This window comes from Varroa destructor, unplaced genomic scaffold (genome assembly GCF_002443255.2).
Source record: "Varroa destructor unplaced genomic scaffold, Vdes_3.0 BEIS01000007.1, whole genome shotgun sequence".
NCBI lineage: Eukaryota > Metazoa > Arthropoda > Arachnida > Mesostigmata > Varroidae > Varroa > Varroa destructor.
In genome coordinates, this window is record NW_019211460.1 from 23,520,157 (window position 1) to 23,546,907 (window position 26,751).

The 26,751-nt window shown below is 39.3% G+C and overlaps 4 protein-coding genes and 2 non-coding genes across 30 annotated transcripts in view; 4 read left to right on the forward strand and 2 right to left on the reverse strand.

Annotated features, from left to right (window-relative positions):
- The first annotated feature begins 95 nt into the window (after positions 1-95).
- Positions 96-2,752, forward strand: mRRF2 (mitochondrial ribosome recycling factor 2). Its single transcript, XM_022816342.2, has one exon. It carries the CDS (start codon positions 361-363, stop codon positions 2,581-2,583), a length of 2,223 nt encoding a protein of 740 aa, XP_022672077.1. The 5' UTR covers positions 96-360; the 3' UTR covers positions 2,584-2,752.
- Positions 2,753-4,255: 1,503 nt separating this feature from the next.
- On the forward strand, positions 4,256-4,328 carry TRNAK-CUU (transfer RNA lysine (anticodon CUU)). The gene has a single exon. It is a non-coding gene; the product is annotated as a tRNA-Lys (tRNA).
- Positions 4,329-4,607: 279 nt separating this feature from the next.
- LOC147754470 (RNase MRP) lies at positions 4,608-4,845 on the reverse strand. The gene has a single exon (XR_015318106.1).
- Positions 4,846-7,599: 2,754 nt separating this feature from the next.
- On the reverse strand, positions 7,600-25,036 carry LOC111254926 (eEF1A lysine and N-terminal methyltransferase-like). Of its 10 annotated transcripts, none has more exons than XM_086974244.1 (4): positions 24,597-25,036; positions 14,209-14,326; positions 13,653-13,922; positions 7,600-9,578 (listed from the first exon to the last, which is right to left on the reverse strand). In XM_086974244.1, exons 3-4 carry the CDS (start codon positions 13,678-13,680, stop codon positions 7,657-7,659), a joined length of 1,950 nt encoding a protein of 649 aa, XP_086830370.1. In that variant the 5' UTR covers positions 13,681-13,922; positions 14,209-14,326; positions 24,597-25,036; the 3' UTR covers positions 7,600-7,656. The 10 variants fall into 10 exon arrangements, with proteins under 10 accessions (XP_086830370.1, XP_086830372.1, XP_022672094.2 ...); XM_086974246.1 differs by having other exon boundaries at positions 13,844-13,894; positions 24,597-25,033; XM_022816359.2 differs by lacking the exon at positions 24,597-25,036 and adding an exon at positions 16,244-16,400 and having other exon boundaries at positions 13,844-13,894.
- Pmm2 (phosphomannomutase) lies at positions 10,815-14,465 on the forward strand. Its single transcript, XM_022816354.2, has 4 exons — positions 10,815-11,197; positions 11,482-11,833; positions 12,625-12,866; positions 13,128-14,465. Exons 2-4 carry the CDS (start codon positions 11,529-11,531, stop codon positions 13,313-13,315), a joined length of 735 nt encoding a protein of 244 aa, XP_022672089.1. The 5' UTR covers positions 10,815-11,197; positions 11,482-11,528; the 3' UTR covers positions 13,316-14,465.
- The window catches only part of cyst (rho guanine nucleotide exchange factor 18 cysts), a 223,300-nt gene continuing 213,096 nt past the window's right edge, over positions 16,548-26,751 (forward strand). For 15 of the 16 annotated variants that reach the window (XR_015316507.1, XM_086974227.1, XM_086974226.1 and 12 more), the window contains exon 1: positions 16,548-17,961. The gene's annotated coding sequence lies outside the window, so the exon portion shown is untranslated. The remainder of the gene's footprint in view (positions 17,962-26,751) is intronic. The other variant, XM_086974222.1, reaches the window with a different exon arrangement.

Here is a 26,751-nt window from a genome sequence, read left to right on the forward strand (position 1 = left end):
AATTTCGTTTTAGTGCTACGAAAATGCACACGTTGCACGAATGGCGCCAAATACGAAATTTCGTTGTATCCCATACAGCACACTCTACACGGAACAGCTGAGTGCTAGAGTTGCGGCATTTAGAAGGATTGGAGTAGGACAATAAAAAATACAAATCATATTGCCGGTACGGTAGACTGCGTACAGCCTTCCTTCTAATACAAAAGTTAACACTGCCGTAGCTTAAGTTTAAGAGCTGATTTTCGTTCACTTTACCGGTGGATAGCTATCGTCGGCTGCGTGTCGGTGTGTTATATTCGTAATAGTTTCTTACTATGTAAGAAAATATTTATTTATTCCTATTACTCGCTGGTGGTTTCCATGCTAACTTTAAAAATTTTGTGCCAGTGTCGACGGATGCCTGGCGTACGGGACCTCAGACTACTTCGCGTAGGCTGTCTAAGTACCCAGGCTACTGTCGAGTTGTCGAAGATTCGAAATATCGGTATTATCGCGCACATTGATGCCGGCAAGACGACAACGACCGAGCGAATGCTCTACTATTCAGGTTTCACCCAGACAATGGGCGAAGTTCATGATGGCGATACCGTCACGGATTATATGCCACAGGAACGCGAACGTGGGATCACGATAACCGCGGCGACTATCACGTTTCCTTGGAAGGGTCACGCCATTAATTTGATCGATACACCTGGACATGTAGATTTCACCGTCGAGGTCGAACGAAGCCTCCGCGTTCTCGATGGGGCCGTCACAATACTCGATGCGTCGGCTGGGGTTGAAGCCCAAACTATGACCGTATGGCGTCAGGCAGATTACTACCGCTTACCTAGGCTTATCTATCTAAACAAAATGGACAAAGATCGTGCCGATTTTAACGCGTGTTTATGCGACATTGAGCAGAAGCTTCGTATTCGACCATTGATTTGCCAACTACCAGTAATCAATCCTAACACTGGTCACTTTTGCGGTATGTTTGATCTTGTAAGGATGCAGGAATTCGTGTGGGACCCCAATGATGCATCGAAAGGCTCCAGATTTCAGACAATACCTGGCGAATATTCACAGATGCTAAATAATGCTCTAGCAATGAGATCTAAACTTATTGAAGACCTGGGTGCCATTGATGATGCGTTTGCGGAGCGCTTCGTGTTATCCAGTGCTGAGCCTACAGCAGCCGACATTAAGGATGCAATCAGAAAGGCAACGAGATGCAAAGCTGTCATTCCGCTACTCTGTGGCAGTTCATACAAGAACATCGGAGTGCAACTGCTGCTTGATGCCATTGTGAATTATTTGCCCGATCCATCATTTGCAGTCCCAAAAGAAGTTTGCAAATTCTACTCAGAGAAGGACACAGTTGCCATGGCTTTTAAGATTGTTCACACGAAGTTTAAGGGCCCTTTAACCTTTGTGAGGATCTATTCTGGACAGCTTGATGCAGGTCAAAGAATTTACATCATGAACAGAGAAATTAACGAGAAGTGTGGTGAACTCCTCCAAGTAAATGCTGATGAATACGTACCGATACAGCAGGCTGGTCAAGGAAGTATTGTTGCGATCTCGGGGCTAAAATACACTACTACAGGCGACACTATAGTCGGCTTGGGATCAACGGGTTCTTTTGTAGTAAACAAAGATTCTACCGTAAAAAAAAACGCTATTCTCTTTGAATTTCAGCCACCTGATCCGGTATACCAGTGTAGAATTGAAGCTTCTTCGCTCGGACAGCAGAAACAACTCGAGCATGCCCTGAAATGTCTTCAGCGTGAGGATCCAAGTCTGGTTGTGATTCACCAGGAATCAACAGGCGAGATACAAATCGCCGGCATGGGCGAACTGCACATCGAGATCGTTCGAGATCGAATCAAGCGGGAGTTCAAGGTTGAGCCTCATCTTGGCCCTCTGCAAATCGCCTACCGTGAAAGGCTGTCACAAAGCATAGCTGGCCTTATGCATGTTCTAGATAAAACTCTCGCTGGCCATAAACACTACGTGGAAGTTGGCCTCGACATCCGTAAGATTCCCAAGACGGACAAAAAGGAACCTTTAATGAAACTACATGTCACAGATGAGAATGGCCTTGGTAAAATTCGCTCATTCCATTTCAAGGCACTCGAAAATGGTGTAAAGCTAACATTGGCTCATGGCCCAATATTGGGCTTCCCACTTTCCGGAGCCCAGATTGTACTAAATCACTTCGTCGTTGCCAATTCCACTAGCCTGCCCATGGTCACGGCTGCAATGGCTCAGTGTATCCAAAACGGACTCAAATCTTCTTCTGAAGTGGTCGAACTGATGGAACCCCATATGGAACTCGAAATTTCAGTTCCGAATGAGTATTTAGGAAAAACACTCTCCGACCTTTCAAGGCGTCGAGCCCAGATCAAAAATATTGGCGAGCGCACTGGAAATCGGATAATTTTCGCTAAATGTCCGCTTTCTGAATTACGGCATTACTCTACAGAGCTACGAACGCTCACTTCCGGACGAGCCACATTCATAATGGAGCTGGATACATATGAAGCTATGAGCACGGCGGAAACCTCGGCCATATTAAGAAAAGCGGCTGGTCTCCAGTAGTAGTGTGATTTGGTGATTTAACAATTAGAATAAGAAGTAAATTATTACAATATTATTATTATTATTATTGTAGAAAGTTTCTACAATACAGGCGTCCACAATACAGTGAATTATATAGTTTGTTATATTGTAGGAATTAATAATAAATATAAATACGTTACAGATCATATTTAATACCTGTTTTCATCCTATAGGAAATAAATTATTGTCCCTTAAATATAGCAGCAATGATATCTACACAAATGTCTTCAGGTTGCAAAATACCATTGGCACATTATCGTCTTAATACAATAAAAGCACGTATTTTCTTTAGAATGGTAAATTTTTGTAATTAACGAGAGCTATTCTAAGAACTGCTTATACAACTTGTTTCAACCGTTTGATTGTCTCAATATTAAAAAATTTGTGTGCCTTACCTATGATTACGTACTAAGAAAGGAGCGTGAGTAAAAGTAATTTTTACAATGTCTAATAAGTATGATAATGTAAAATAATTGAATTGTCTTAAAATGACATATATACATGCAACTTCAACAAAATTCATTGTGAATATAATTGAAAACATGGAACTTGAAATATATACAGAAATCAGTCAAAGATAGAGTTTGAGTACTTCTTTTTGTGAGGGAGTTCTAAGATCGCAATTCTGTTAATTTAAGCTCAAAATCAGAAAAAGGTTATAATTTTGAGAATATAATTTCAATATAAAAATAACAATTTTAACAAGTACAACGAATCACTTCATTTGGTACTTTTAGTTTACATGAAAAAATGCAGTTTTTGTAGCAGGCTACTCTTCGATCACATCCTCGCATAGCTAATGTAATATTATCATGTTATATACCAAAACATATGGACGCAACAATTCTTGTGTGTAACCATACCTTAAATCCCTAAAAGCTAGTGGTTAATATATAATTTACGTGTTAGCAACGAAATCCATTGGATCCTAATACATTTACTTCCACATGCTAGGTCTGAGACGTCCCAATGCTTTCTCATACATTAAAATTCATAAGCTTTGCTTGAACTGCAGAGCTGACATTATATCGCTTTATTTTTTGTATTTTTGTATTAGTGGAGCTTGACAGGCCAAGCCTTCGTTTTGACACCTACTGCTCGTCCAGAAGCTTAGCTGACAGGAGCCGGCAACTAGGTTTTGCTATATTAAGTTAACATTTAGAAAAAAAATCCGTAAAAAGGTTGTATACTTTTCTCTAAAATTACTCTCTTCACTCTGGCCGCAGTGAGAGTCACCTGAGTGTCCGTTGATTCTAACCATTCACCCACAGAGTTGATTATTATAATTACATTATTCACAAACTCTTTTAGAACATATCTGTACAAGGATCTATAATTTCAAGGTATACGCGCAGTGAATCAAATCGTTGGTACATTTTGAAAGTGAACATATTTTATATAAAATTAGCATTTTCACAAACATTTTCGGCTAATTATTGCACCTTGCTACGTTCATTGCATCAGTCACAATCATAAAATAATGCGAAATTTCAAGAACTCGAGAATACGTTTCAAAGCTCGCAAGAAACGTTGCAAAGTGCAGATAATTTTGAGACACAAGATACGCTGAGTGCCGCCGCATATGTGGATACGAGCTTAACCAGAATTGCTTAGTTCGCTGGAGTACAATCTGGAGAAACCCAAATTCAACGCCCGGCTAGCTCAGTCGGTAGAGCATGAGACTCTTAATCTCAGGGTCGTGGGTTCGAGCCCCACGTTGGGCGGGTTACTATTTTGAAGCTTCTCGATTGTTATTGCTATCGCCGCAGAGACGTCGCTAGAGTTTATTAAACCCCTAGCAATATTTAATTTGTGATTTTTCAACTTACCAAAATTTTTTCGAAAAGCAATTTTCGAAAAGAAATTTCGACCGATAAAAATTTTGAAATTTGGCAACGACAAAAAATAGCAGCTTATTACTGTTTTTTTTTTAAAAAAAGAAAGCAGATAAACTTCATTGATATTACACATTTCAACTATCAGTCAGTGTTAAAAATTTGTGCCGTCTCCACTGTGTGAGCCCCATTGAGTATGCCCTTTGAAGTGTGCGCGGGGCAACCTGCATCTCTTTGCTGCGACCATGCCCTCCCGCCACACGGCACCACCATGATCGCCGGCTTGCGGGAGGGTAAACTCATTTACTAGTGGCACTCTCTGCCAATTGGTCTGGGGACTTTACCTAGGGCATCTGAGTTACGAAGAACTCCGCTTGTTGCCCCATAGCAGGCAGAGTAGAAACGACAAAAGGCAGTCACACGATTTGGTTTATAAGGCGCTGTAAGTGCATAGCGCCTCGAGGTTTGGCATTCGGTCCAACATTTTATCAAGTATCACCAGGTTCGAAATAAAATAGTCAAAAAATAGTGCTTTCGTTTGCAGCAGTCGATAGCAGTTTAACGTTGTATAACGAATTGAAGTTGCGACTTGAACATGGACTATCCAAATCAATATAAACAGCGTATATTTCACAGCAGATAAGTAAAATAGTTAAGAGAGAACGACATGTGAGAGTAGTCTGCATGCGCTACCTGGTTATTCGAATGGAACATATTAAGTTTATTGGTTCCAATACGTGTTGTTTCAAAAACTAGGGATAGCATGTACGATCCTGTGTCTTAACAAGCAGCCCTCTAAATGCATCTGAGCTGAGTTTTTACTTTGGAGTCTCATCTAACTTTTATAGGAGACATCTTTTTTAGCAGAGTCAAATACCCCTAACAAATATGTTTAATATACATATTTTCCAATTTTTGCTTATATTGAAGGTTCTGTAACATCACAGAGGCACTTTTTAGCCTCAGTGTAATTCAATTATATACTTCCGGTATATTAAAAACTCAATGTAATTTTCTATCCGTTCGATTATGCGCCTTATCAAAATGTATTGGCTGTAAAAGTTTTACCTTTTTCTTTTAAATATTAAAAAATGCACGCTAGATATTATATCGTATCTGCGCTATGTGAGCTTTTTCAGCCAAATATCGTCTTAGGCTGTTACAAGCGAACTCGGCTGATTTTAAAAGTAACAGTAATTTTTTGACTTTTTGCCCTGTAGCACACAAAATTTAGCTTGTAAATACTTTGGTTATCTAGAACTTCGGAAGTAAAAATCGGTTAAGGTGACCTCAGAAAAAAATCCTTAAGTCTTGAAAATCAACGCTTAGTAGTCTAGCTTTTGCTGTTCGAAGATCACAGCGCTACGGGAATTCATCGAAGATTGGAGACCATATTAAGCAAGGATGCCTTAAGCAAAAGCAGAGTACGTAAATGGTGCAAACGTTTCGACAACGGCGATTAGAGTGTTAAAGACTAGCGTGGAAGCGCCCGATGAGACCCGAAAGACGCCACAATCGACAAGGCCTTTTGCGAAATCAGAACTTAAAGAATAAGGGCTCTGTTAGCCAAAACTAACATTTCACATGCAACGCATTTTAGAATTATAACCTTACTACTGAAAATGCAGACACTGAGTAAAAATTAACTCCAAGCCAATTGGAAATACGTGTGGTAAATTTCACGTACAATCTATGGAACTTACAGTCGCCACAGACGGGGCATGGTTCAATATCTACTGTCAGTTGAAGAGGGACCAAGCGAGAGAAAAATGTTGCCCTGAAAAGAAATCGAGTTCGGCGACAGTGTCGAGTAGGCTCGGACGCAAAATGATGGTAGAAATCGCAATGGATACCAAGAACATCTGCTATCATGATATAATTGTCGAAAATAAAATAATATGCAAAGACCTGTCAGTCGTTGATACAGACATTGGAGCACACGGTCTGCTTACTCGGTGACAACGCCAAATCTCAATGCAATGCTTCAATTATATTTTGGATTGGGCAAATGAATATCTAATGTTGGCATCAACCTTCTTGTTCTCACAATTTAAGTCCATATAATTTCGGAGCTTTCCATACCCTAAAAAAGGCAACTGAAGGGCAAGCGTACTCTATTTTCGATTTACTTTGAAAAGCCATAGATAGGGAAGTTACATCTGGAAAGGCAGTGGGTATATGGCTGTTTAAAAGCGGCTAGAGTACTCGTACAAGCATGGAGAAAGGAAGGGAGAAGATTTCTAGCACTCCATTTTAGAAAACCATCATTCGATCCCAACTACTTCAATATTATTTAATTTCAAAGTCCGTCGAATTCGCTTATAGTAGGTTAAATATTGCTGTCCTCATGACAGTGGATAAGGTATTTGCTTGATATATTGGCAGTAAAATATCAATGCTCAGTTCGTTGATTACCTTAAAATAAACTGATTTGCGCTAATACATTACATCATAATATATTTTGATATGTCATTTTGAAACTTCTTTATTAGAAAAATATACACCATGCATTTTACAGGTTACATTTATACAGTTCTCAAATAAAAAATCGATCCTTATTTTACAATTTAGTATTTATTTTGTAAGTGAAATTATCAGAGTTCTTAAAAAACAATACAATTTAAATAAACGACCACTCTATATATATATATATATTTTTAATTTATAATTGCACGAGCGCTTAAACGGATATTATATTCGCTAATATCTTTTTCTAAATATAACCGTACATTTTTCTCATAACACTATTTCCAGTCATAAAAATGCGCACTTTGCTTCGGTTGGCTATCTGCAAATAGAGCCTAAAGCTCTCGGAACTCTAAACTGATTTTTCACACTTAAATAACCTTTCTTGCAGAAATTTTGTATCATATACGAACATTATTATTTAGTTGGTTAGATACGACCTAAAGATAAACGAATAAACAAAACTTAAGATGATTGTTATAGTAAGCAGCCTTCATTACGTATTCGCTAGTTCTTAAGGTTTTGCACAACATAGTTTATTTCGACCTATCCGTTTCGTTGAGTAATGTCCGGTGTACAGCAACGCTTACTTCTGAAGAAATGCAAGCAACTGAAAGATGTACGTTTTTTTTTATATTTTCATCTTTCTACAGACTACCGATGGGCATTTAGTAGTAATAATATCGATTGCTAATTCAAGGAACAAATGTAAGTATTTATTTATATTTACAAGTATTTTTTCAAATGTAAATCAAAGCTCAATATTCTGTAGCATTTTTTCGAAATCCTCCACATCGTTGTCTTTGTTAAATCGTTTAAGCAGTGATCGAATCTCTTTTACGTTACATTCAAGACTATTACTGTTCGAAGCATAGATGACCTGGTTCGTGTCCGTTGGAACATCGACCATTTTTAAATTTCTGAAATTATCAGCCACTGTTTTATATACATCCTTGCACTTATTTTCGTCGCGACAGGCTAGATTGAGTACAAAGACTCCCTTCGTTCTTAGAAGTCTCTCAACGTTTTTGAGGAATTCTTCTTGCAAGAACGCCTCAGGTGGACACGTAAGTGCGTGTGAGACGTCTTTGCTATCAATATCAAGCCAAATGATATCAAATTTTTCCTTGGACGTTCGCACAAAGTCAAGAGCGTCGCCGCACTCGGTTTCGACATTTTCAACTAGTCCAAAGTGCTTCTTAGCTACATCGATAACTGCTTGATCCAATTCGACGGCCTGCACTTTCCACTTGGCATACTTTGCAGTGTATGACGCCAACATTCCGCCCCCAAGACCAAGCAGTAAAGCGGATCCAGCTTGATTGCCAAAAAAACCTAGAGCTGCCACCATAAATTTATAGTATTCACTTGATAAGTACGTATAGTCGACTCTTGTCTTGTAGACCCGCATCTCCGTTTGGATAACGGATGGCCGATCGAGGAAAATTAGCCGCCGGTAGATTTCGTTGCCGACCTTAACGTCTTCAATAACAAAGTCACCGCTAATCGGACTATAATTCTTCTCTATTAATGTTCGATTATTAGCAGCTTTGCCCGCAGATAGAAACGGGATCAGAGATCCTTGCTTGTAAGACTTGGGCGTTAATTGACGAATGGGAGCCGACAGCTCGTCCTTGATCTCCTCTATGCTGTTATACGTGAAACTACGGCTTAAATGCACAAAAACGACCCGAGACGCTCGGCACTGTTTCGCGGATAGCTTGCGTCCTTCAGTTGTGCCGAAGAGCCATTCGGATTCGCGCCCTTCAGGCACTATAAAACAAGCAAATTTAAGACCGGATTGTCGATCTGCGCCAGGCGTATCTACAATAAAGAGCTCATATTTAGGTTTGTCACTTTCTGCCGAATATAGCTCGGTTCGACATTCTTTGTCAAGCGTAGCATGACATAAATGGTTCCGTAAAAAAGCGTAGCTCTGTTGATCTTTAATATCGGCAAGAAGGGCTTCGACGGAGGAATGCCTAACAGACTTGGCATTGATATTAACCATTGACTCGAAGACATACGGACCAACAGGTAATCGTCTCATTTTAGTAACAACAACAACGTACACAGGCAAGGTAAATTCGTGCCTCGTATCTTCTGCTTCGACACATCGATGAACACGCACTACCCACGTGACATCATCAACCGACTGACTAAAGAAACCAAATAAAACCTGTGATACCTGATTTTGCAGCAGCGTAACACACATGAAACGACCTCCGTGCCGCAAACATCGTGTGATCTCCGACAGGACCTTTTCCACTGTGGTAATATTTTTTTTTGAAAAATTCGGCAATAGTGAATCGATGGTTCCCTTATCAATCACTATATTGAATTCTGAGTCGCTAAACTCCAACTTCGTTGCGTCCATATGACGAAAATCAAGTTCTGGATATTTTTTCTTCATCTGGTTGATGACTATATCCGAGATATCAACGCTAACCACATTCTTGTAGCCACTCTGATGTAGGTCGTACGACATGGCCGAGTTGCCGCAGCCCACGACAAGTATGCGGTCCGATGGCTTGGCATACTTGAAGACTATAGGCGACAGCTGGTGGTACTCACCGTACCATTCGAATGCAGATTCCCGCCGATTGAAAAAGCAGTCCCAGTACTCCTTTGAGGTGAACTCAGAACTCGTTTTTGGTAGGAGCTTTTCCATAACTAAAATGAATAAAGTGGAGAAAATACTTTAGATGTAATAAGTACAATTGAATAAATAGACAGATAATTTTAATACAATCTTATTGAATTCATCTTATGCAATTAGTGCTCAATCAATACTAGCCAACAGTGGCATTACGAATTGGCTTCTCGCTCCATGTTTAGTATAAGTAAGTAAGAACGTAAAAAATAATCGTGTTGTACACAGTCCGATATAGGGTTAAAAAGACTAAGTAACCGAAGAACCACGTTGCTCTCGTCTAAATCGAGAAATAGTATCCGATTGTTTCCCTGAAGCATTTATGACGGATATTGAAGCAAAATCTAATATGGAATACGTGTAGAGAATACGTTGATTATCGTTTGAGAATAATATTAGCTGAGTCCGTAATAAGTTACCAAATATTTGAGTTAGTAAAAGCTGCGATAAGCGACATGACAGGGCGTGAAGCGCGTTATTCCTGTTATCTAAGTTAATAAATAACGTGCTTTTTCTAACATTGTATTCTATGTGGATCCGCAGGCTTGGAAACATGCGGCATTTTAGACATTTTTAGTTTTATTTACCTTAAAAATTATTTACCAAAATTATTTATACCAAAAATTATTTACTTTTGTTCTTCTGCGCACCAAACAATTTACTGCAGTCATCCAATCTTGGTTTCTAGTTATATATATATACATATATATATTTATTACGTTTGCCATTGGCAGCACCAGTAATCGTTAAAGATAGCGAACTCAAATTACGGTTGCTATTAAACAAAGAAAAAAAAAGTGATGCGATACCTGAAGGTAATTACGCTTTAAACTATAAAGACCTTCTGAACGAGACCAGACTATACACACTTATCAGCGCACGCCAAACAAGAACGTAAATATTCGATCTGGCCGCATTTCCTTGCTAATCACAGGATCCTTCAACATTCTAATTTCACTATGACCATCATTCACGTCTGGTTCGATATAGTTGGCCGCCAAAAAATTCCCAGAAACGCCTTAAAAACGTATTTTTACTATACGAAGAACACAGCTTGAAAGCGTACATACAGTCGAGTCAAATCTAAAATACAATAGTTGTTTCTCGCAACACGTTGGTTTTCGTGTACGATCTGATGGTAAAAAAATCACCATCCAACATTGCTTGTGGTACCATTGTGGTACATTTGGTGATTCGGAAATGGTTAGTGGCACGAATGTTATTATATATCGTGATCAGCAGGCTAGATGTGCGCAAAGCCGGCAACGTGTGAATATTTGACTGGCTGTCAATGCATAGTCTTGCCATCTTATAGAACCAAGTGATTTATTGCTGACCGCGTGTAATCGTTTGCGTCATCATACTGCGTTCATATCCATGTAATAATAAATCAGGAAAAGCTACTTGCACTAAAATAAGTGTAATTGTGTTCTGAATCAAGTTGTCGTAGTGTAGTTAGATAAATATTTACAGCGTTATTTGTTGCCAAAGCAATACACAGCTTATTTGTATGCTGATGTCGCTGGAGCATTACCCGGTTTGGCGTCTCTCTCTGTGGGATACGATTCACGTTGGTGATCATTAATCGTCACTTATTAGATCGACGTCCGCTACTCTGTCGCAATTCGTGTGTTTATAGGCAGGTATTCTAATAACTACTCTTGTGAGTGTAAGAAATCAGTATTATGGACTTTACGAACAAAAACATGTATTGTTGAATATTTATCGTTATGAAATTCATGAAAGACATCAGCGTTTTTGAAGAGTTTTTAGGTGGGCAATCTGGATCAGTTGCGATGTATGTCCCGTGAAAACAACAGCTCTTCCCTGGGGTTACTTATTTATTCACAGAGTCCATATTTGTGACTCCTTAACAGCAAAGTCGTATTCGCAGCAAATTTTGTCCTATTCACGGATTTACAGGCTTGTTCGTCATCGGTTTCGTTAGAAGTCAAGCGATTTTAATTACCATGACGACAAAAATGATCCTTCTGTTTGACGTTGACGGCACATTGACCAAGCCGCGAAGTGTTATTACGCCCGTGATGCAGGCCTTTCTCAAAGAAATTAACAAGAAAGTGCCTATTGGCCTGGTGGGAGGATCGGACATGGCCAAAATCGAAGAACAGATGGGTACATGCATAGAAAAGTTTGAATACGTTTTTTCAGAGAACGGGCTAATCGCTTTCAAGAAAGGAAAACAAATTACTGATCAAAGCTTGCTGAAATTTGCCGGAGAAGAAAAATTGCAGAAGATCATAAACTTCTCTCTGAGGTAATCAACAGCACGCCTTGATAGCTGGGCATTTTTTTGTGCTAATGGAATAAAAACTGGCTTTTAGTACTGCTGATTGCACAAGTGTTACTATTCAGAGGTTTCAGCTTTCGTTAGTTTAAATCGAAGTAGTTTGGTTCTTTAAAGGTTAACAATTATATTTTTTAATTAACTCGTGGCCAATTAATTATCTTTACATCGATTAGAAAATACCTGAGCTCTAAGTATAGGCCCTTACCAATGATTTAAATTAGTTTATTCAATATGCAAAATTTTTCCATAGTGATTCAATGCAGCTCTGTGATAAAACAAAATTATAGCGTAAAATCTTCTTTTCCAGACCTCCATGACCTTTTCTATCAAGTTTAGGTAAGAGATTATGAAAAAATGTGAGCAAATGTTTGGTTCTATTATGTAACCTGAACTGGTGCTCAAAACATCCGTGCCTTCTGATGATATTTGCTAAATAATCTCTCCATATACATTAACAAGTGTCCTAATTTTTTTGGTATTTTGTTCAAGGTAATTTAATACATGTGTTTCGTATTTTATGAATATTTCGTAGGCCAATACTGCGAAGTAAGGCGAGATTTACGCCTGCTTTGTCTTCTCGCAATTACATTTAGTCAAGGATACTGGAGAGAATTTTTCGTGATTACAATTGTCGAAAGCATCTCAATGATTTCTTAGCAGTTTCATAGTTAGATTATAACAAATACACTAAATATCAATCTCTTTTACGTAACTTTTCTTAATTTCGTAATTTTTATCTACTCTCTAACCTTTTACAGGTACCTTTCTGAACTAGAACTTCCGCATAAGCGCGGAACGTTCATTGAATTCCGCAAGGGAATGCTTAACGTGTGTCCAGCGGGTAGAAACGTCAATCAAGAAGAACGGGATCACTTTGTTCAATACGATAAAGAGCACAATGTTCGTGCAAAGATGATTGATGCGCTAAAAGAAAACTTTAAGGATTCGGAAATGACCTTTGCTATTGGAGGACAGATTTCTATCGACGTGTTTCCTATTGGTACGGTCCCTTGATTTGTCCTCATCCATCCGTTGAGTTGTCGCTACTGGTTTTTTGTGTCCATATCAATATTCCTTCACCCCTTAAACGGTAGTCCCTTAATATTATGTCTTCTTTTTTTACTACTTTTTTTTTAAATTTATTTTTTATTTATTACTTTATTATTTATTTATTATTATTTATTACTACTTCTAATATTAAATGTACTTGATTTCAAGCATACAGCTATGACATGCTAATAGAATGTAAATTTAATTTTAGGTTGGGACAAGACATACTGCCTGAAAACTCTTGTGGATGAAGGTTTTACTGAAATACATTTTTTTGGAGACAAAACCGCATTTGGCGGCAACGATTATGAAATATTCAATGACCCGCGCACTCAAGGCCACACAGTTGCGGATCCCGACGACACAATGAAGCAAGTCAAGGCTATCTTAGGCATTTAGTAGATCTTCTGGACAGTGTCCTCGTCCTTTAGCTGCATTTCTATTTGCAAATAAAAATGAGCAATTAATAGTCCGTATAACAGTGACGTGATGCACCAGAGCGTCAAACATTTTTGATGTGCCCCCTATAAAAACACTTATATCGGTACAAATTATATACTGTGTATACCGAGCAAGTCATAAATTAATAGAAGAAAAAAATAGTTGTAATATTTTTTTTAGTAGAATGCCGACTATCTCAATAGATTAATCATACTAATTATGCAATGACTAAATATGCATAGGAATACTATTAGTAATGTTGTATTATACATAACGAGAAACATAGAGATCCTACTTCGCGGCCTATTCGTTAAGACGATCATTCCACAGCTGCTTTGAGTCTGTCGCGGACCTCTTCTGGGCTCATAGTGCTCTCAATTAAAACGACCTTTTCACGTGATCGGCTCCCTTTATCTAACGAAACATCACTTTTTCGAAGATCCAATAGTCTCGCTATGAATCTGACAAGTTCAGTGTTGGCCTCACCGTCTACGGGAGGTGCTCCGATCTGCACGTCGACGGCCTCAGCTGTAACACCTGCAAATAAATAGGAAAAGTGACTGAACTGAAGTCACATTCGTAGACTTTAGTCTTATGACGTAGGATTTTATTGAAAATAAGTATGCTAACTCTAAAGACTAGATTACACAGTATGGGCTTCTGAAATTTTCTATGACTATAAAATTTCGTTCAAATAAGAGTTATATTAATAATATAAAGCAATGTATTCAAAATTTCTTCCAAATATCCTTTCCCTATCCAAAAACAGTATTAACAGATTAAGCTATAGATATATAACTGAATTAGTTTATAGCTCATACGTTATCGTCACGTGGTTCAATATAATATACCTGTAATCGCCGACTCTTTGGCGGCTGGTTTGGCGTGAACACGAATGCCTATGATTCCGGGTGATTTTTGAAAAACTGATACTGGTTGTAATATTGCTGTTGTTGTCACTGAAGAACTCTGAAGATCATAGGATAACATATATTGTACATGCTCCACTGCTGGTATACTGAATGTCATATATACTAGTCAAAACCACCGAAATATCGAATGTTTTGCAGCCTTTAAATAAATAATGTACGGCATTTATTAAGTTAAATGAGGTAATGTTGTGATATAGAAGAAAAGTCAATAAGCGTCTTTAGTTTGAGCTTGACAAACTTGTAGGATATAGACAAACAGAAAACGTTTCCAAATATTTTTTCGCAGCAGTAAGAATTGCTACTATAAATGCAAATTTACAATACCATCAAGCGCTGTACTGGATAAAAATAACTTCAGAAAAAATGTACCAAGTCTGTTCGACATTGTTACACTTGCTTTCAAATGGTAGACTTAACGTTTCTGTTTTACTAGTCAGATTCTCGTACCGGTCAACATACTCTATACTCGCACGTCTCGTACTTTTAGCTATTATGTTAACCTAAAATGTCCAATCAAAGTAGACATTTATTTATTTAGTTAATATTTACCCTATCTTAACTGAATATAAACCGATAAGCAAACAACATTTTTACCTAAGGGTTTCCAACAATTCCTTACATAAGTTCCTTTAATGCTATCTTCTTTAAAATGGCGATTAGCAATACGGATTCGCAGGAACAATTTGTATGTTGTAAAACATTTTGTTTTCATTTGTCAAGAAACCAGCAGATTTTTTACCGTAAATAGTAGACCCTTTACGCGCACAGTGTTTACGTTTGTGTCGTTGATGGAACAGCGACTTTTGCTTCCTAACTGGAAACTTGGCCGTTTAAAATATTATTTACTTCTACAATACTAATGTCGAATCGAATACATTGCCGTAACTAGAGGAACATTGTAGACGAAGTAAACTGTTTCCGATCAATTTCATTTTAGCTTTTGCGGTTCAGACAGTGCAGATTAAGTACTGTTATTTTAACAGAGCTATTGCTGGGCATCCTTTAGTTTCTATTTTCGTATTCTAACACGGTACTGCGCGGATTGTTATCTGCCGCTTTACAACATGTTTGGGTTAATTGTTTATGACAAATTCATTAGTAATGTTTCAATTAAAGCATTGGCCATACATTCGTATGCGACCAGTAATTTCGAGTATCACCTTTGCGACAACAGAATGATTCATAATAGTGCAATGGTGCGTAAAGCTCACACACCTTCGATCCACTCGGATTTTTCTTGCTTTTCGCCATTACAAGAAAGGAGTGACTTATTTTTGTGTATTGAAAGTAACCTACATTCAATGAGCAAACAAGCTTAAGCATTTTTCGAATGCCGATTGCATGGGTGCCATCTTTGTTGTTTGTTTTGAGCAGGCACCATATTGCTCTGTTTGGCGCGAAAATGTCGCCGTGCGACCGTTAATACAAGAAGCCTTTATTCAAAGCTCGGATTGAACTTCTTCATCAATTATAGCGCGAAGCAAGTATCCACTCTTTCATCCCTATGTTACAACTTAAAAAATATGATTGTTGCAACTAGCAGAACAGATAAACCTGTTTACCCAACATAATGATTTCTTTAAAGGCATGCCTCTCAAGGCAAAAGCGGTTAGCAATATTAATGCTTATTGCACCGTAAGAAATTTGTTTATTATAGGGAAATTAAGCAAGGTATGGCTGTGCGTCGGAAAACTTGTATTTAAATATATTCGATCGATATCATCTAAATCCTATACCTTCATTACAACTGTCCAGTGTGGTATTGGCAAGGTGCACATTCTTTGCTTATTTTTTAACTTGATTTTATAGTATACAGATCTTTCTGGCCCAATCACGACAATAACGGTTATGAACAAGCTCTAACAAATAGATGCAAGTGCAGTGTTCAGCAATTTCAACAAAAAATCACCTGCAAAACTCCATTTACTTTGAAATGCATTTGATTATTTCTCACCATATGCACCGTATACTCAGAATTTGTACAGCAGTGCAGAATCCAACACATGTATATCACACCCGCTAAATCCGCAACGACAACCTCCGAGCTAGCTAGCTAACTACTACTTGCTTCGCGCGCCACTGTGCAGCCAGCCGTTTAGCTCCCTTGTTGATCGTTAACGACGACATTGCTCATTTTTGTGAGCAACTGAACGGCGAGTAGCGCATATAGTGTGTACGACCCAAGTAGCGACCTCTAACGGTCTATTGACGAAGCTCGTCTTTCTCACAGGGTGCTTGCTACTACTAGGCTCCATCGATTGTTCCGTTTTTCTGGTCGATGATTATTGGAATCAGAGTTGTCGGCGCTACCCTTAGAATGCGTGCAGATCAGCCTGTCTGCAGGGGCAGATTGCTTGCCCGCTCGATAGCTCGCAGCAGCTAACTGCTACTTGTTGTCACCCAGATTCGAACGTACAACAACGGCAAGCAGTCACGGCACGACGACGGCTGCAAGCCATTTCCCATCTCATCTTCTGGTGTCCCGCCATCGTCTCGTTTCTCGACAACTCTGACGAAGAGATAGGCACACAATTATAGAGACACGCGATCGTTCCGTTCGCTGGCTGCCGCTGCTACTGCGGCTATTATTTGTTATCGTTGCTTTACTTTAATTTTGTTAATACGATACACGATGCCGGAATGCTACAGTACGGCAGGGTGCTGATTTTGTCGTAGACAGAGCGCGTCCTCGCTGTGGAGGCAGGATCGTTATAGGTTGCTTAAATCAATAATGTCTTTTCTACTGTCTTAGTTTAACCGTGGTGGAAATGATAGTGGCAGTCGAAAGTGCTATATGCTACTGGTAATACTGGATTGTCGTTGTTGTGCTCGCCTAGAGTATAGTGACGAGTGACCTTCATGGAGTGACGAGTGCTTAGAGAAGTGCCATGGAATAGTGTGACCGGCGTGTGAGTTCAATACCAGTAGCATAAGAATTACAATATTTACATTATTGCAATAATTATTGTTCGGGCTCGCAGTGCGTGAGTGCAGAGCGGAAAAGCGGTTTAGATCCTGCCTCGGTACCGAATTTCGTCAATGCTGAGATGAACTGTAATCCTGTACCGTGCATTCAACAATTCGATTGAACCACTTACCTGGTGCTGGTGTTACATATACAAACAAAGCTGTGCTGTGATGATAAGTGTTTAGCTATCTCTAATAGTTGGTTGTTTTTTGTGTTGTTAGTTTTTGTGTCGTTGATTTCACGCAGCTAAAGTTGAAATTGAGGTTCGTGTCTTCTCATAGGAGTGTTATTCAATGATTTGGTGAAGTGTGATCATCAACACTCTACATCAGAAACATTACCTGTCTTCTTAAGAGACTGTAGCCGTCACCAATAATCAGGTGTTCTGCCGGCAGGTTGCACGAAGAACTTTGCATGTGCGACTAGTATAGCCTATATCGCAAAAGTTGAAAAGGAGAAGCACCATAGACGAAGTGCCATCATTACAAACATTGATATTTAATCGTCGCTCTATGGTTGATCATTCGTAAGAATCCAATGCTAGAAATACTTGTCGAAGAAAGTACCAATGAAAGGGTAGACTGATTTTGTTCAACCAGCGTTGAGGAGCCGCCGTTTGTCAATGGGATACACTCGAATATCGTTTCTGACTGCCATATACGCCTGTGGCCTATACACATAGCTAGTACAAAGAGCGAATAGAGGTGTGTATATATCTTTTATCAGCTCGTCAAAAACAAGTTTCCTTTCCTTTCCAGATGACGTTTTTTTGGGTTGTCAAAACTATTGACGTAACAGACCTTTGCGCGTACGCTGTGTCAAATCTTTTTAACTTGGTAAAACGACACTATTAAGCGAAAAGATTGGAACCTTCCTACCGATGTCTAGGTCGAACCTGCAGAATCAAGAAAATCACCGCATTTATAACAGCATAAGAAAATAGGAAAACGATATAGCTAGTGCGACCAACTCTATGGTTAACATTGTTTTTGTAAAATTCGATATATGTCGCTATTGTTTGTGCAGTGTGCGAATCAAAAATACGTTTCAAAATTTAGGTGTATAGCCATGGACCTCGTTTCTGTCAAAGAAACGGACATATATTAAGAATAGGAAAAAGTGGCTGATTAATAGCGAAAATCATTTCCACTCGCAGTGACTACTGAGCGTGGAGCAGTGTTCATAGATAAATAGAGCACCACCTGCGGTCTTCGCTCTGCGTCTGTTTCGCTATTAAATATATTTGATTTTACTTTTGTGGAAATAAAACGTCAATTTCATTTATAATAGAGATTGCATCGAGTAACGGCCAATTATTTCCTAATAGCTTTTTTCCTTGTATTTTAATCGCTTTTTTTTTACAACATCGCTTGAGTACACTTCACGCATCACCATTTTACATAAATATTCATTTGTAAATTTTATGATATATCTGCGCGGAAATGTTGGTTCCTGCCTCGGCGTTTATAAACGATGGTGCAGCGCTGTCTTCAAGTATGGAAAAAATGCCTAGAAGCTGCTTGATGGGGAAAAATCATCATTCAATTTTGTTTCATGTGTTTATCGTTTAGAGCACAATCACAGCCGGTGGCTGATCGGAGCCATGTGTTGATGTTACCGCTGCTGTTGTTGGATCTCGGCGTGGTAGTCACTGCGTTATAATGTTGTTCTATGCATAAAGGCACACGCAACGTGCTTGTTAGTAAGAGCGCAACAAATGTACCATGTTTCTTAGTTTTTTCACTAGAGGTAGAATTGTGATACTGAAATTTCGACGTTTGTTTAACCAACGGCTCAAACGTGGTCCGTCGATTCCCCGTAGCGCTCATGCTGCAAGTCCGCCTGATGCCTCTCCGCGTTGTTCAGCGCGGCTATCTGTCCACGTCGCTCGTCTGTGGTTCGCTCCGTCTCGCTTGATTGGAGACAAACACAAATAGGATAGTAATGGCGGCGGCAGCAACAGCGGCGGCGCAGAGACATACAACGTTTTAATCAGAAAAAGCCGGTTCATCGTATTGGCCGTTGCCTGCTCGGCTTGATGGAAGACGGCCACCAAAGAGTGCAGAAAGGGCGGCAGTCGTCCATCAGGAGCACCAGCAGTTTGCATGAGACAACGGCCATAACTGCACCAGCCATGACGTTGGGCTAGCACATCTCCTGTGGTCTATGTACATTGGTACACACTTTGCTAATGTGGCTAGCGTCGTTTCAATTTCTGTCGTAGAGGGTGGGTTGCATCAAAGAAACGACGATTGGGGAAGGGGACAAAGGTGTTTAGACAGTTGGGGCAATGCAGTCTGTCAGGAACGAAAAGTCAATCATATTTCGCAACAGGCAGTTGAACTGGGGTTAAACCCTTATATTGTTTGATTTTGTAACTGGTCAGTTACACTACAATCACACAAGTATACAAGCGTACTGGTAGGTATTTATGTACTGTAAACGCAAAAAGGATAAATCCTAAACGCGGATGTTCATTATAGTATCGAACAGAAATAGCAGTCAGGTTGAAGCGCGATAAAGAATTATTAAGAACTCATGGATTACACTATAGCAGCTCATTTACGTATTGCCAATTTGAATAATTTAAAAATACATAATACGACAACAAAACACCATACATGCGATCTTAAAAAGTTCCAGGTAGTTCAATTTATAGTGCATCATGTCTGTGACGCTATTTTTTCATAGTGCGACGAGTTTTTTTTATTACTTCTTACAAACGGCTAAACAACGATCAAGCTTTTCCGTTGATAGGCAGAGAACTAACACCATGGCTTAGCGATACTTCTGAACACACGCAGTACTTGCTATAATGAAATGCGTCTGGGGGAACACTTTCAAACTGACAAATACGTGAGTCATCGTCAGCAGGAAGTGATGTGGAAAAATTCGCTTATTGACTACCATATGCGGAATACGTTTTCTCATATATAATATATATTTACTAGCATGGTGGCGACTTGAACGACTGAAGTACTGCTGGCTTCTGATGTTTATCAGTGTTATCATAAACAAAAAACGTTCCCTTCAGAAGCGACATATTTTTGTATTATGGTGTAAATCGTCGGAATTGAACAGATGAATAATATGCGTTCTCGCTGTGTACAAAGACGAATAATGGGAAGTAATGTCCGCCAAATGTGGAGCCTGTTTGGTCCTTCTAATTTGACCCAAACGATAATACTGAGTGCTTGGGACATAGATACCGTCTAGTATATTCATCTCGTTGTGTTGAATATGTCGTAGAAACAGACTCATTGCTAATTTTCAATATCAAATTACTTTGTTGTTTCAAAGCTCTTTTTTCGTAAAATCCTTTTCATTACATGAGTTGTTCTAATCGTTTGGTCTCCTGTTAATTAAACGAAATCCTGCACCAACGGTATACCGCCTATAAAGATTCCGTTCACATATGTTTCTTTATGTTCATTTACGCTCGAACTACCAACCCGTATGGTTGCCTTGCTCAATATGACGATAATAATAAAAAAAAAAACATCAAGAAACAAACGATCTTTTAGTTTACATCTTTCCGAGCTAAATGGTTGACGTTTTTCTTATATTTTTTTGTTGATGTTCGAAGATTTAGATGTTTCAGAGCGGCAGAATTTTTCCTGCACTCTAAGGGATCTTGCAGCATTCTGCTGTAGAACGTCAGTTCTGAGATATCGTCGTATCCCCTGATATGATCACAGGCGAATTTTGGTCAACCCTCGCTACAATCTCTGTAGTATCATTCCACTCAGGAGCAAGTTGAATTCGGTGAAAGGACTGGATTTCTAAGGGGGGCTGTGGTAAAACGTAATTTCATGGTATTACGCCGCTGCTAGTTCCAAATAGTCATCGTAGGCCCACTTAATATTGAGTTTGTTCTGCTTGAGGAATCAAATTTCTCCCTTCCGATTTCGTCGCTTGGACGGAACGCGTTAGGTCAGCCTGTGTTCATAATCACACGCTGACAATGACAAGCTAGCGCATCTTGGCTCTATTTCTACAGGAAACAATTTCGCCATGTGGCAGTATTATCCTACCCGAATAAGAAAAACACGGTTATTATTTTCGGTCATACCATTTCTTATATTTGACATAGATGATTAGTACGTCGCATGTGACAGCAACAAGAGCACATAATTTTGTATGGGTTTATGTATTCCGCATGCATTGTTACCTTTGTATGTGCGGCCTCGTTTTTTTGTGTTCGATTCTCAAATCCAAAATTACGTACGTTTGCCCATAGAAGAAAAGCGTATAACCGTTGTACGCACAAGGGCTTTTTATTCTATGAAATTTTTTTCCTCCACTCTGATTTCTGACCAGGGACAGCATAGCTTCTTGTTTTTGCATTTATCGATTTTTTTAACTCTTAAAAAAACTTGTAGTTTAGGTTTCTAAATATATGTATATATCACAAAATCTGCAAGACTCAGCCTACCGGGAACGGTATTGCCCTAGAATCTGCCAAACACAAAAAAGCACGCACACTGCAATCAACAGGGGTGCCAGCTGCGAAAGGGTGTTCGAAGCAAACAGAAAGAGTAATTCAGTTAGAACTCAGTTTCATAAAGTCTGTGAGTCAGTCTGTACTAAAAAGTATCCAAGGTCAGCTAACTTTCCAGCAAAATACCAAACTACGCTTGACTGTGCGTGTGGAGTCGCTATAAAGGTGATAGTTCTCCTGGTAGCCTTTTAATAGCGCGTAGTACCTCTCTTCTATAAATGTCCTGTTTAATCATCGCTGGCACTACACTTTCACAGGGACTCGTATTATACGATCGTCACAGTGCGTCGTTGTTGGTAACACTACCGTTGCCGCTGTACGACTGTTCATCTCGTTGTATCGGTATATAGATCATTGCCACATGTGCGCGCTATGGTTTCATGTTTTTCGCCTGATGCGCTATATTGTCCCGGTGCTCTCTCTTGCAGGAACTCTTTCGTTCTACCGCCAGATCTCCTTTCTACTGCTAGGACTGGTGCTATTACTACTGCTTGTGCTACCCCAACTAAGGTATCGCTGATCACGGCCGTCGGCGACGACCACCAACTGCGTCTTCACTACGCGACGCCCTGCGAGCAGCTCGTGCCGCATTGCACAATCAGTCGATTAAATCTTGCCTTCTCCACAATTTCCTCACGGTATCCAGTCCTTGCCACCACAGTATTCAAAACGTCTTCGTTCTTCCAGGCAACGAGTACCGAATAGGTTGCCCGTCAACGTTTTTGTTACGCTGAAATTCGCTCCACGAGAATTCCATCCACCCTTAACGATATTATGTTATTAGAGCATACGATGACGATGTAACGCAAAAGGCTCTTTTGCCACTGTTCGGTGGTTTGCTTGAACGTCAACTGCTGCCAACTCGTGATTGTTGCGTTAGTGATACTACCGTTGCTGCTTCGGACGCATTCGCAAGGGTTTGTATAGTATCGAGTACAGCGACAATCGTAGATAGTCGGCGTTTTTATCTAGTTCGCGTATGCACTCATTATTTCTCTGATGTTTTCATTCGCACTTCTTTTGCTTTCCCTTTCTGTTTGTTTGTCGACAATCGAACTCATCGGTGTGGGTGTCTATACATGTGGGCCGGAGTCGGCGGGATCATGCTTACGCCGGTGGGAACTGGCTTCTGTTCGGGTTTACTTTCTGGAAGCAAGTTATTCGGTCGTTCTCAGCTGTTGGGGATATTATGCATAACAACGCGAAACGAATTGATCGTCACAACGGTATAGGTTGTTGGTTGTCGACTGCATCCTGCCGATATTTCCTCTTCGCTAATTCGTGCGCGATCTAGGTAATAAATAAGCGTTACAAGAACCAATTTCTTAACACTACAGTAATGACTGACCGCTTTGTAGCGACGGAAACCGTATTTGTACAAACGGTATTGGTATTCACAGATTTAATGGGAGAATTTGTTTGGGGCATGGGGGATGTTATGTCGCATATAATTTTTTTTTGGATATACAACGGTTACTCCTATGTAATGCGAATTTGAGGGTTTGTAGATCAGGTTGACACTGAATAGGACCAAAGGCAAAACACTGCTCGTTAAGATGAGCGAAAAATAAAGCGATGAAATATGAATTTTATATAGATTTACAGTTACAAAAAAGCCATTGTTTCAACCCCTAGCCTAAACAAGCCTATGCAATTTCTATTAACCTACACCTCGTTATAACAGGTATAACATGACAAGCAGAAAAGTAGATGCAAAATTATTATTATTGAAATGGAAGGACTGTTTGCAGAACAATTCAAGACATCTCTAGATCTACTGAAAGCTATAATAATTGAATGATAGAACCTATTCTTTTATGTGCGTGCAACGCCATGATGCCTTTGACACAATGACTGCGATCAAGCACGCAGTTTTGCTCAATCCTGTATGGTAACAGGATCAAACATTAATGATTAAATAGATGTACCGCTGTGGGCTGATCTGTCTATAGTCTACACCAACGACTGGTCGACGCAAACACAGATAACAAACATACAAGGCTGCTTAACACTGCGTGCCACAATCGAGTAGACCACATACATTAACTAGTCAGAATGATGTCACATGTTACATAATTTCGTTAAATAAAACGATTCTCTATTCGTTTAATGACTGTGCGTCGTATGTAGATTATGGTTTGCTCTAGCTGAGCTACTTTGGATTTATTTGATATAGACCGCAGATTCGATCTGTGTATCTCAATGTGGTGGCGACAGATGATTGTCGTTGTCGTCTGCTCTATTTAGTCTATATTCACGGTTTCGTCTAGAAAACTCTAGGGATAGATTTAGCTATCGTTGCCCAGAGAGATATACCAGGTCCTGACGCACTATTCTAATGTTTGTTTACCTCCTTTAGATGTACTGTTTATAAAGAAATGAAACCAACTATAGCTCGCATGAGTATAAGCAGGCGTTTGTAGAACTGGTTGATGAGATTCTTAAGATATGGATCCTGTTTATTTTTTCGTTTTTTTTCTATTTTTAGTTTGTGAATTATGATGAAATATGTAGATATGTATGTATCTAGATACTTCAAAAGTTACAAAGTTGATTTCCTATATAGATGCTACGCTTGATTTTTACAAAATCATTACAACTAAATGTGAGACCATCGATCCGTTGATTTTTTTCTAAAGGGTAATGCTCTCTCTCTCTCTCTCTCTCTCTCTTATTTTTGTATTTGGTATCTATAATATTGATTTAGTTTTCTTTTTATTTTTAATACCAGACTGCTTTCTTGGGAAAACGTCATTAGTATATGCAAGCTGAACCTTCACTGTGCTTGCCTCTCGTTCTTATTGGCAAATTTTTTTTTTTAACACAGAATTATACTACCTGTGCTTGCTTATTTCAGTAGCTTCTCTTATCGTGGTAAAAGCCGATGGTTTTGTTAATCACCACTAAATGTTCCATTGATGCCCGGTCCTGTGTGGGTTCGGCATCGACCACAGAAGTTCCTGTGGCCATCACTGCTGGTGTTGGCGACGATGTTTGTACCTGCACCAACACGCACTCGGTAGCTTTTCGTCTCATGGCAAAATTGTAGTTAAGCCGACCTCTATTATTCGGTGTGCATGCCTATTTAGACAGTGACATAGGACAGTCAACAGTTGAATCGGCACGTTTCATAAAAATGATGACGCTTAGTAAACAAGCAAGCCGAGCCTAGAGGAGGCCAAGCAACGATACCCGTATCACTGGCACTACCACTGCAGTTCGGTAACGGTAGTAAAAACTGAATTACCATCCGGCTACAGTTGCTCTTCTGATATCTGTCTGTCGAACGGTACGGCGGGACGACAACTCTTTTGTCTTTCGTCTCGTTCCCTAGTACTTGATAGGTTTGTTTGCGAGGCCTGGCGTTTACCGAGTCCGCTAGCTCTACATCCAGCACGGCCGCCCGCTGGCTAAACGACTGGTCAAGTTAGTTTTCCCGTTCCGCCAACGCTACATCAGTTTCGTATACGTTGTTGACTCTCGGAGGCTCAACTCAGTGAATTTAGAGTAGTCGAATGAGGAACTAGAAGGGTCCTTACGAAAAGGGACTGGATTTTTTTTAAACACTTAAAGACTTGTCTTCCTGACGACAACGCCTAAAGGCAGTTTGCTTGTATCGTGCAACTGACAAGTGGACACCATATATAAAAGAAAACACGTCTTAAAGCGAAAGCGAAAAGATACATATGCGCATAAAAATTCTTGTCGAATATTATGCGCAGAAAATCGTTGCAATTTAGAGACTAGCTTCTGTGGTTCCTTGTAGCGATTACTGAATGAGTGTTGTAGTTTTGATCCCATTTGCTCAGTACTGGGTTACAGTAAAATAAAAATACTTAAGTCAGATAGCATGTTTTCTAAATTAGGTAATGATCGTTCTTAGGTTTGTATCTATTATATAATATTATCAAATAATCTACAAATAGTTCGCATTTTCTTTACTAAGCGTACTTTATACAAGTGTGTTCTAAAAGTCTCTGATAGAGAAAAATGGAATGCGGGCCACCATATGGCGAAACTTGTTACCTGATTGTGCCCTTATCGCCAACACGACAATGACTCGATTGTTAAAAAAACTTAAATAATTTTAAGTAGATGCTGCATCGGCTGTTTCAATATAAACACGGCACACTTTGTTTCAAAATACACTTATTCGTTGTGGAGGTTGTTCCATGTGGAGGTTGCTGTCGTGACAGCCTGTAGTATCTTCGTATGCGAAAATACTAATCATTTTGATCATAAACGGTCCGCCTATCCCTAAATGCGTTTACAATGTTATGTTATGTAATTCTATCGGTCATCATGAATCCATGGCGAAACGCTTTAACATTATAAAACTTTTCTTCTATATGTGGTGTCCCTAGTGACCTAGGTGCCTAGTGACCTAAGGAATCATTACTTTTGTTTTAAAGCACTCAGCTAAACATGATCAATACAGATGTTAAAATATAATAACCGAGAAATATCTGTAACATATTTATAGAGTCTGCAGAAAAATCATCCGTGGAGATATAGGAAGCATGCCTCGACCGACGCAGAGACATGGCATGATGTCCTAACTTTAGTTGTTTTTTCCTGAAACGCAACCCTGGGATATTACTAACCAGATATGTTTTCAGATCTTTAATGGTTGGCGTTTCGACGCTAACAAAGACTGGAGGGCTAAAATGTTAGTAGGTAAAACTGAGATACAATATAACAGTGAGGTGGACAATGCGCCGGGTTCTTAACTCAAAGTCCTGACTCTTAGCTGAAGCTTAATATTTTCATAAAATCTTATGCATAAAATCGTACTTGTTAGAAGCGAAGTAACTGATGTGAACGAGTAAAATTCTAGTATACTGAACTTCTCTAATTCCTTTTTAATATCAGGAGAGTAACCAGATTAGGAAACATTTGTTGTTTTTTAGTTTCTTGAAGTCACTTGGTCGAAAATTTCGGTGAGGTGCTAATAAAAACAAAGTACTGTAGAGCCAATCTTCTACTATATATA

Excerpts from the sequence above, each read along its gene's own strand:
- mRRF2 (XM_022816342.2), top strand. The coding sequence starts at position 361 with ATGCTAACTTTAAAAATTTTGTGCCAGTGTCGACGGATGCCTGGCGTA.
- Pmm2 (XM_022816354.2), top strand. The coding sequence starts at position 11,529 with ATGACGACAAAAATGATCCTTCTGTTTGACGTTGACGGCACATTGACC. Across the intron at positions 11,834-12,624 it reads ATCATAAACTTCTCTCTGAG|GTACCTTTCTGAACTAGAAC; the intron begins GTAATCAACAGC and ends AACCTTTTACAG. Across the intron at positions 12,867-13,127 it reads TATCGACGTGTTTCCTATTG|GTTGGGACAAGACATACTGC; the intron begins GTACGGTCCCTT and ends ATTTAATTTTAG.
- LOC111254926 (XM_022816356.2), bottom strand. The coding sequence starts at position 15,612 with ATGCTTAAGCTTGTTTGCTCATTGAATGTAGGTTACTTTCAATACACA. Across the intron at positions 14,327-15,504 it reads AAAATCCGAGTGGATCGAAG|AGTTCTTCAGTGACAACAAC; the intron begins GTGTGTGAGCTT and ends TATGATCTTCAG. Across the intron at positions 13,895-14,208 it reads CAAAGAGTCGGCGATTACAG|GTGTTACAGCTGAGGCCGTC; the intron begins GTATATTATATT and ends ATTTATTTGCAG.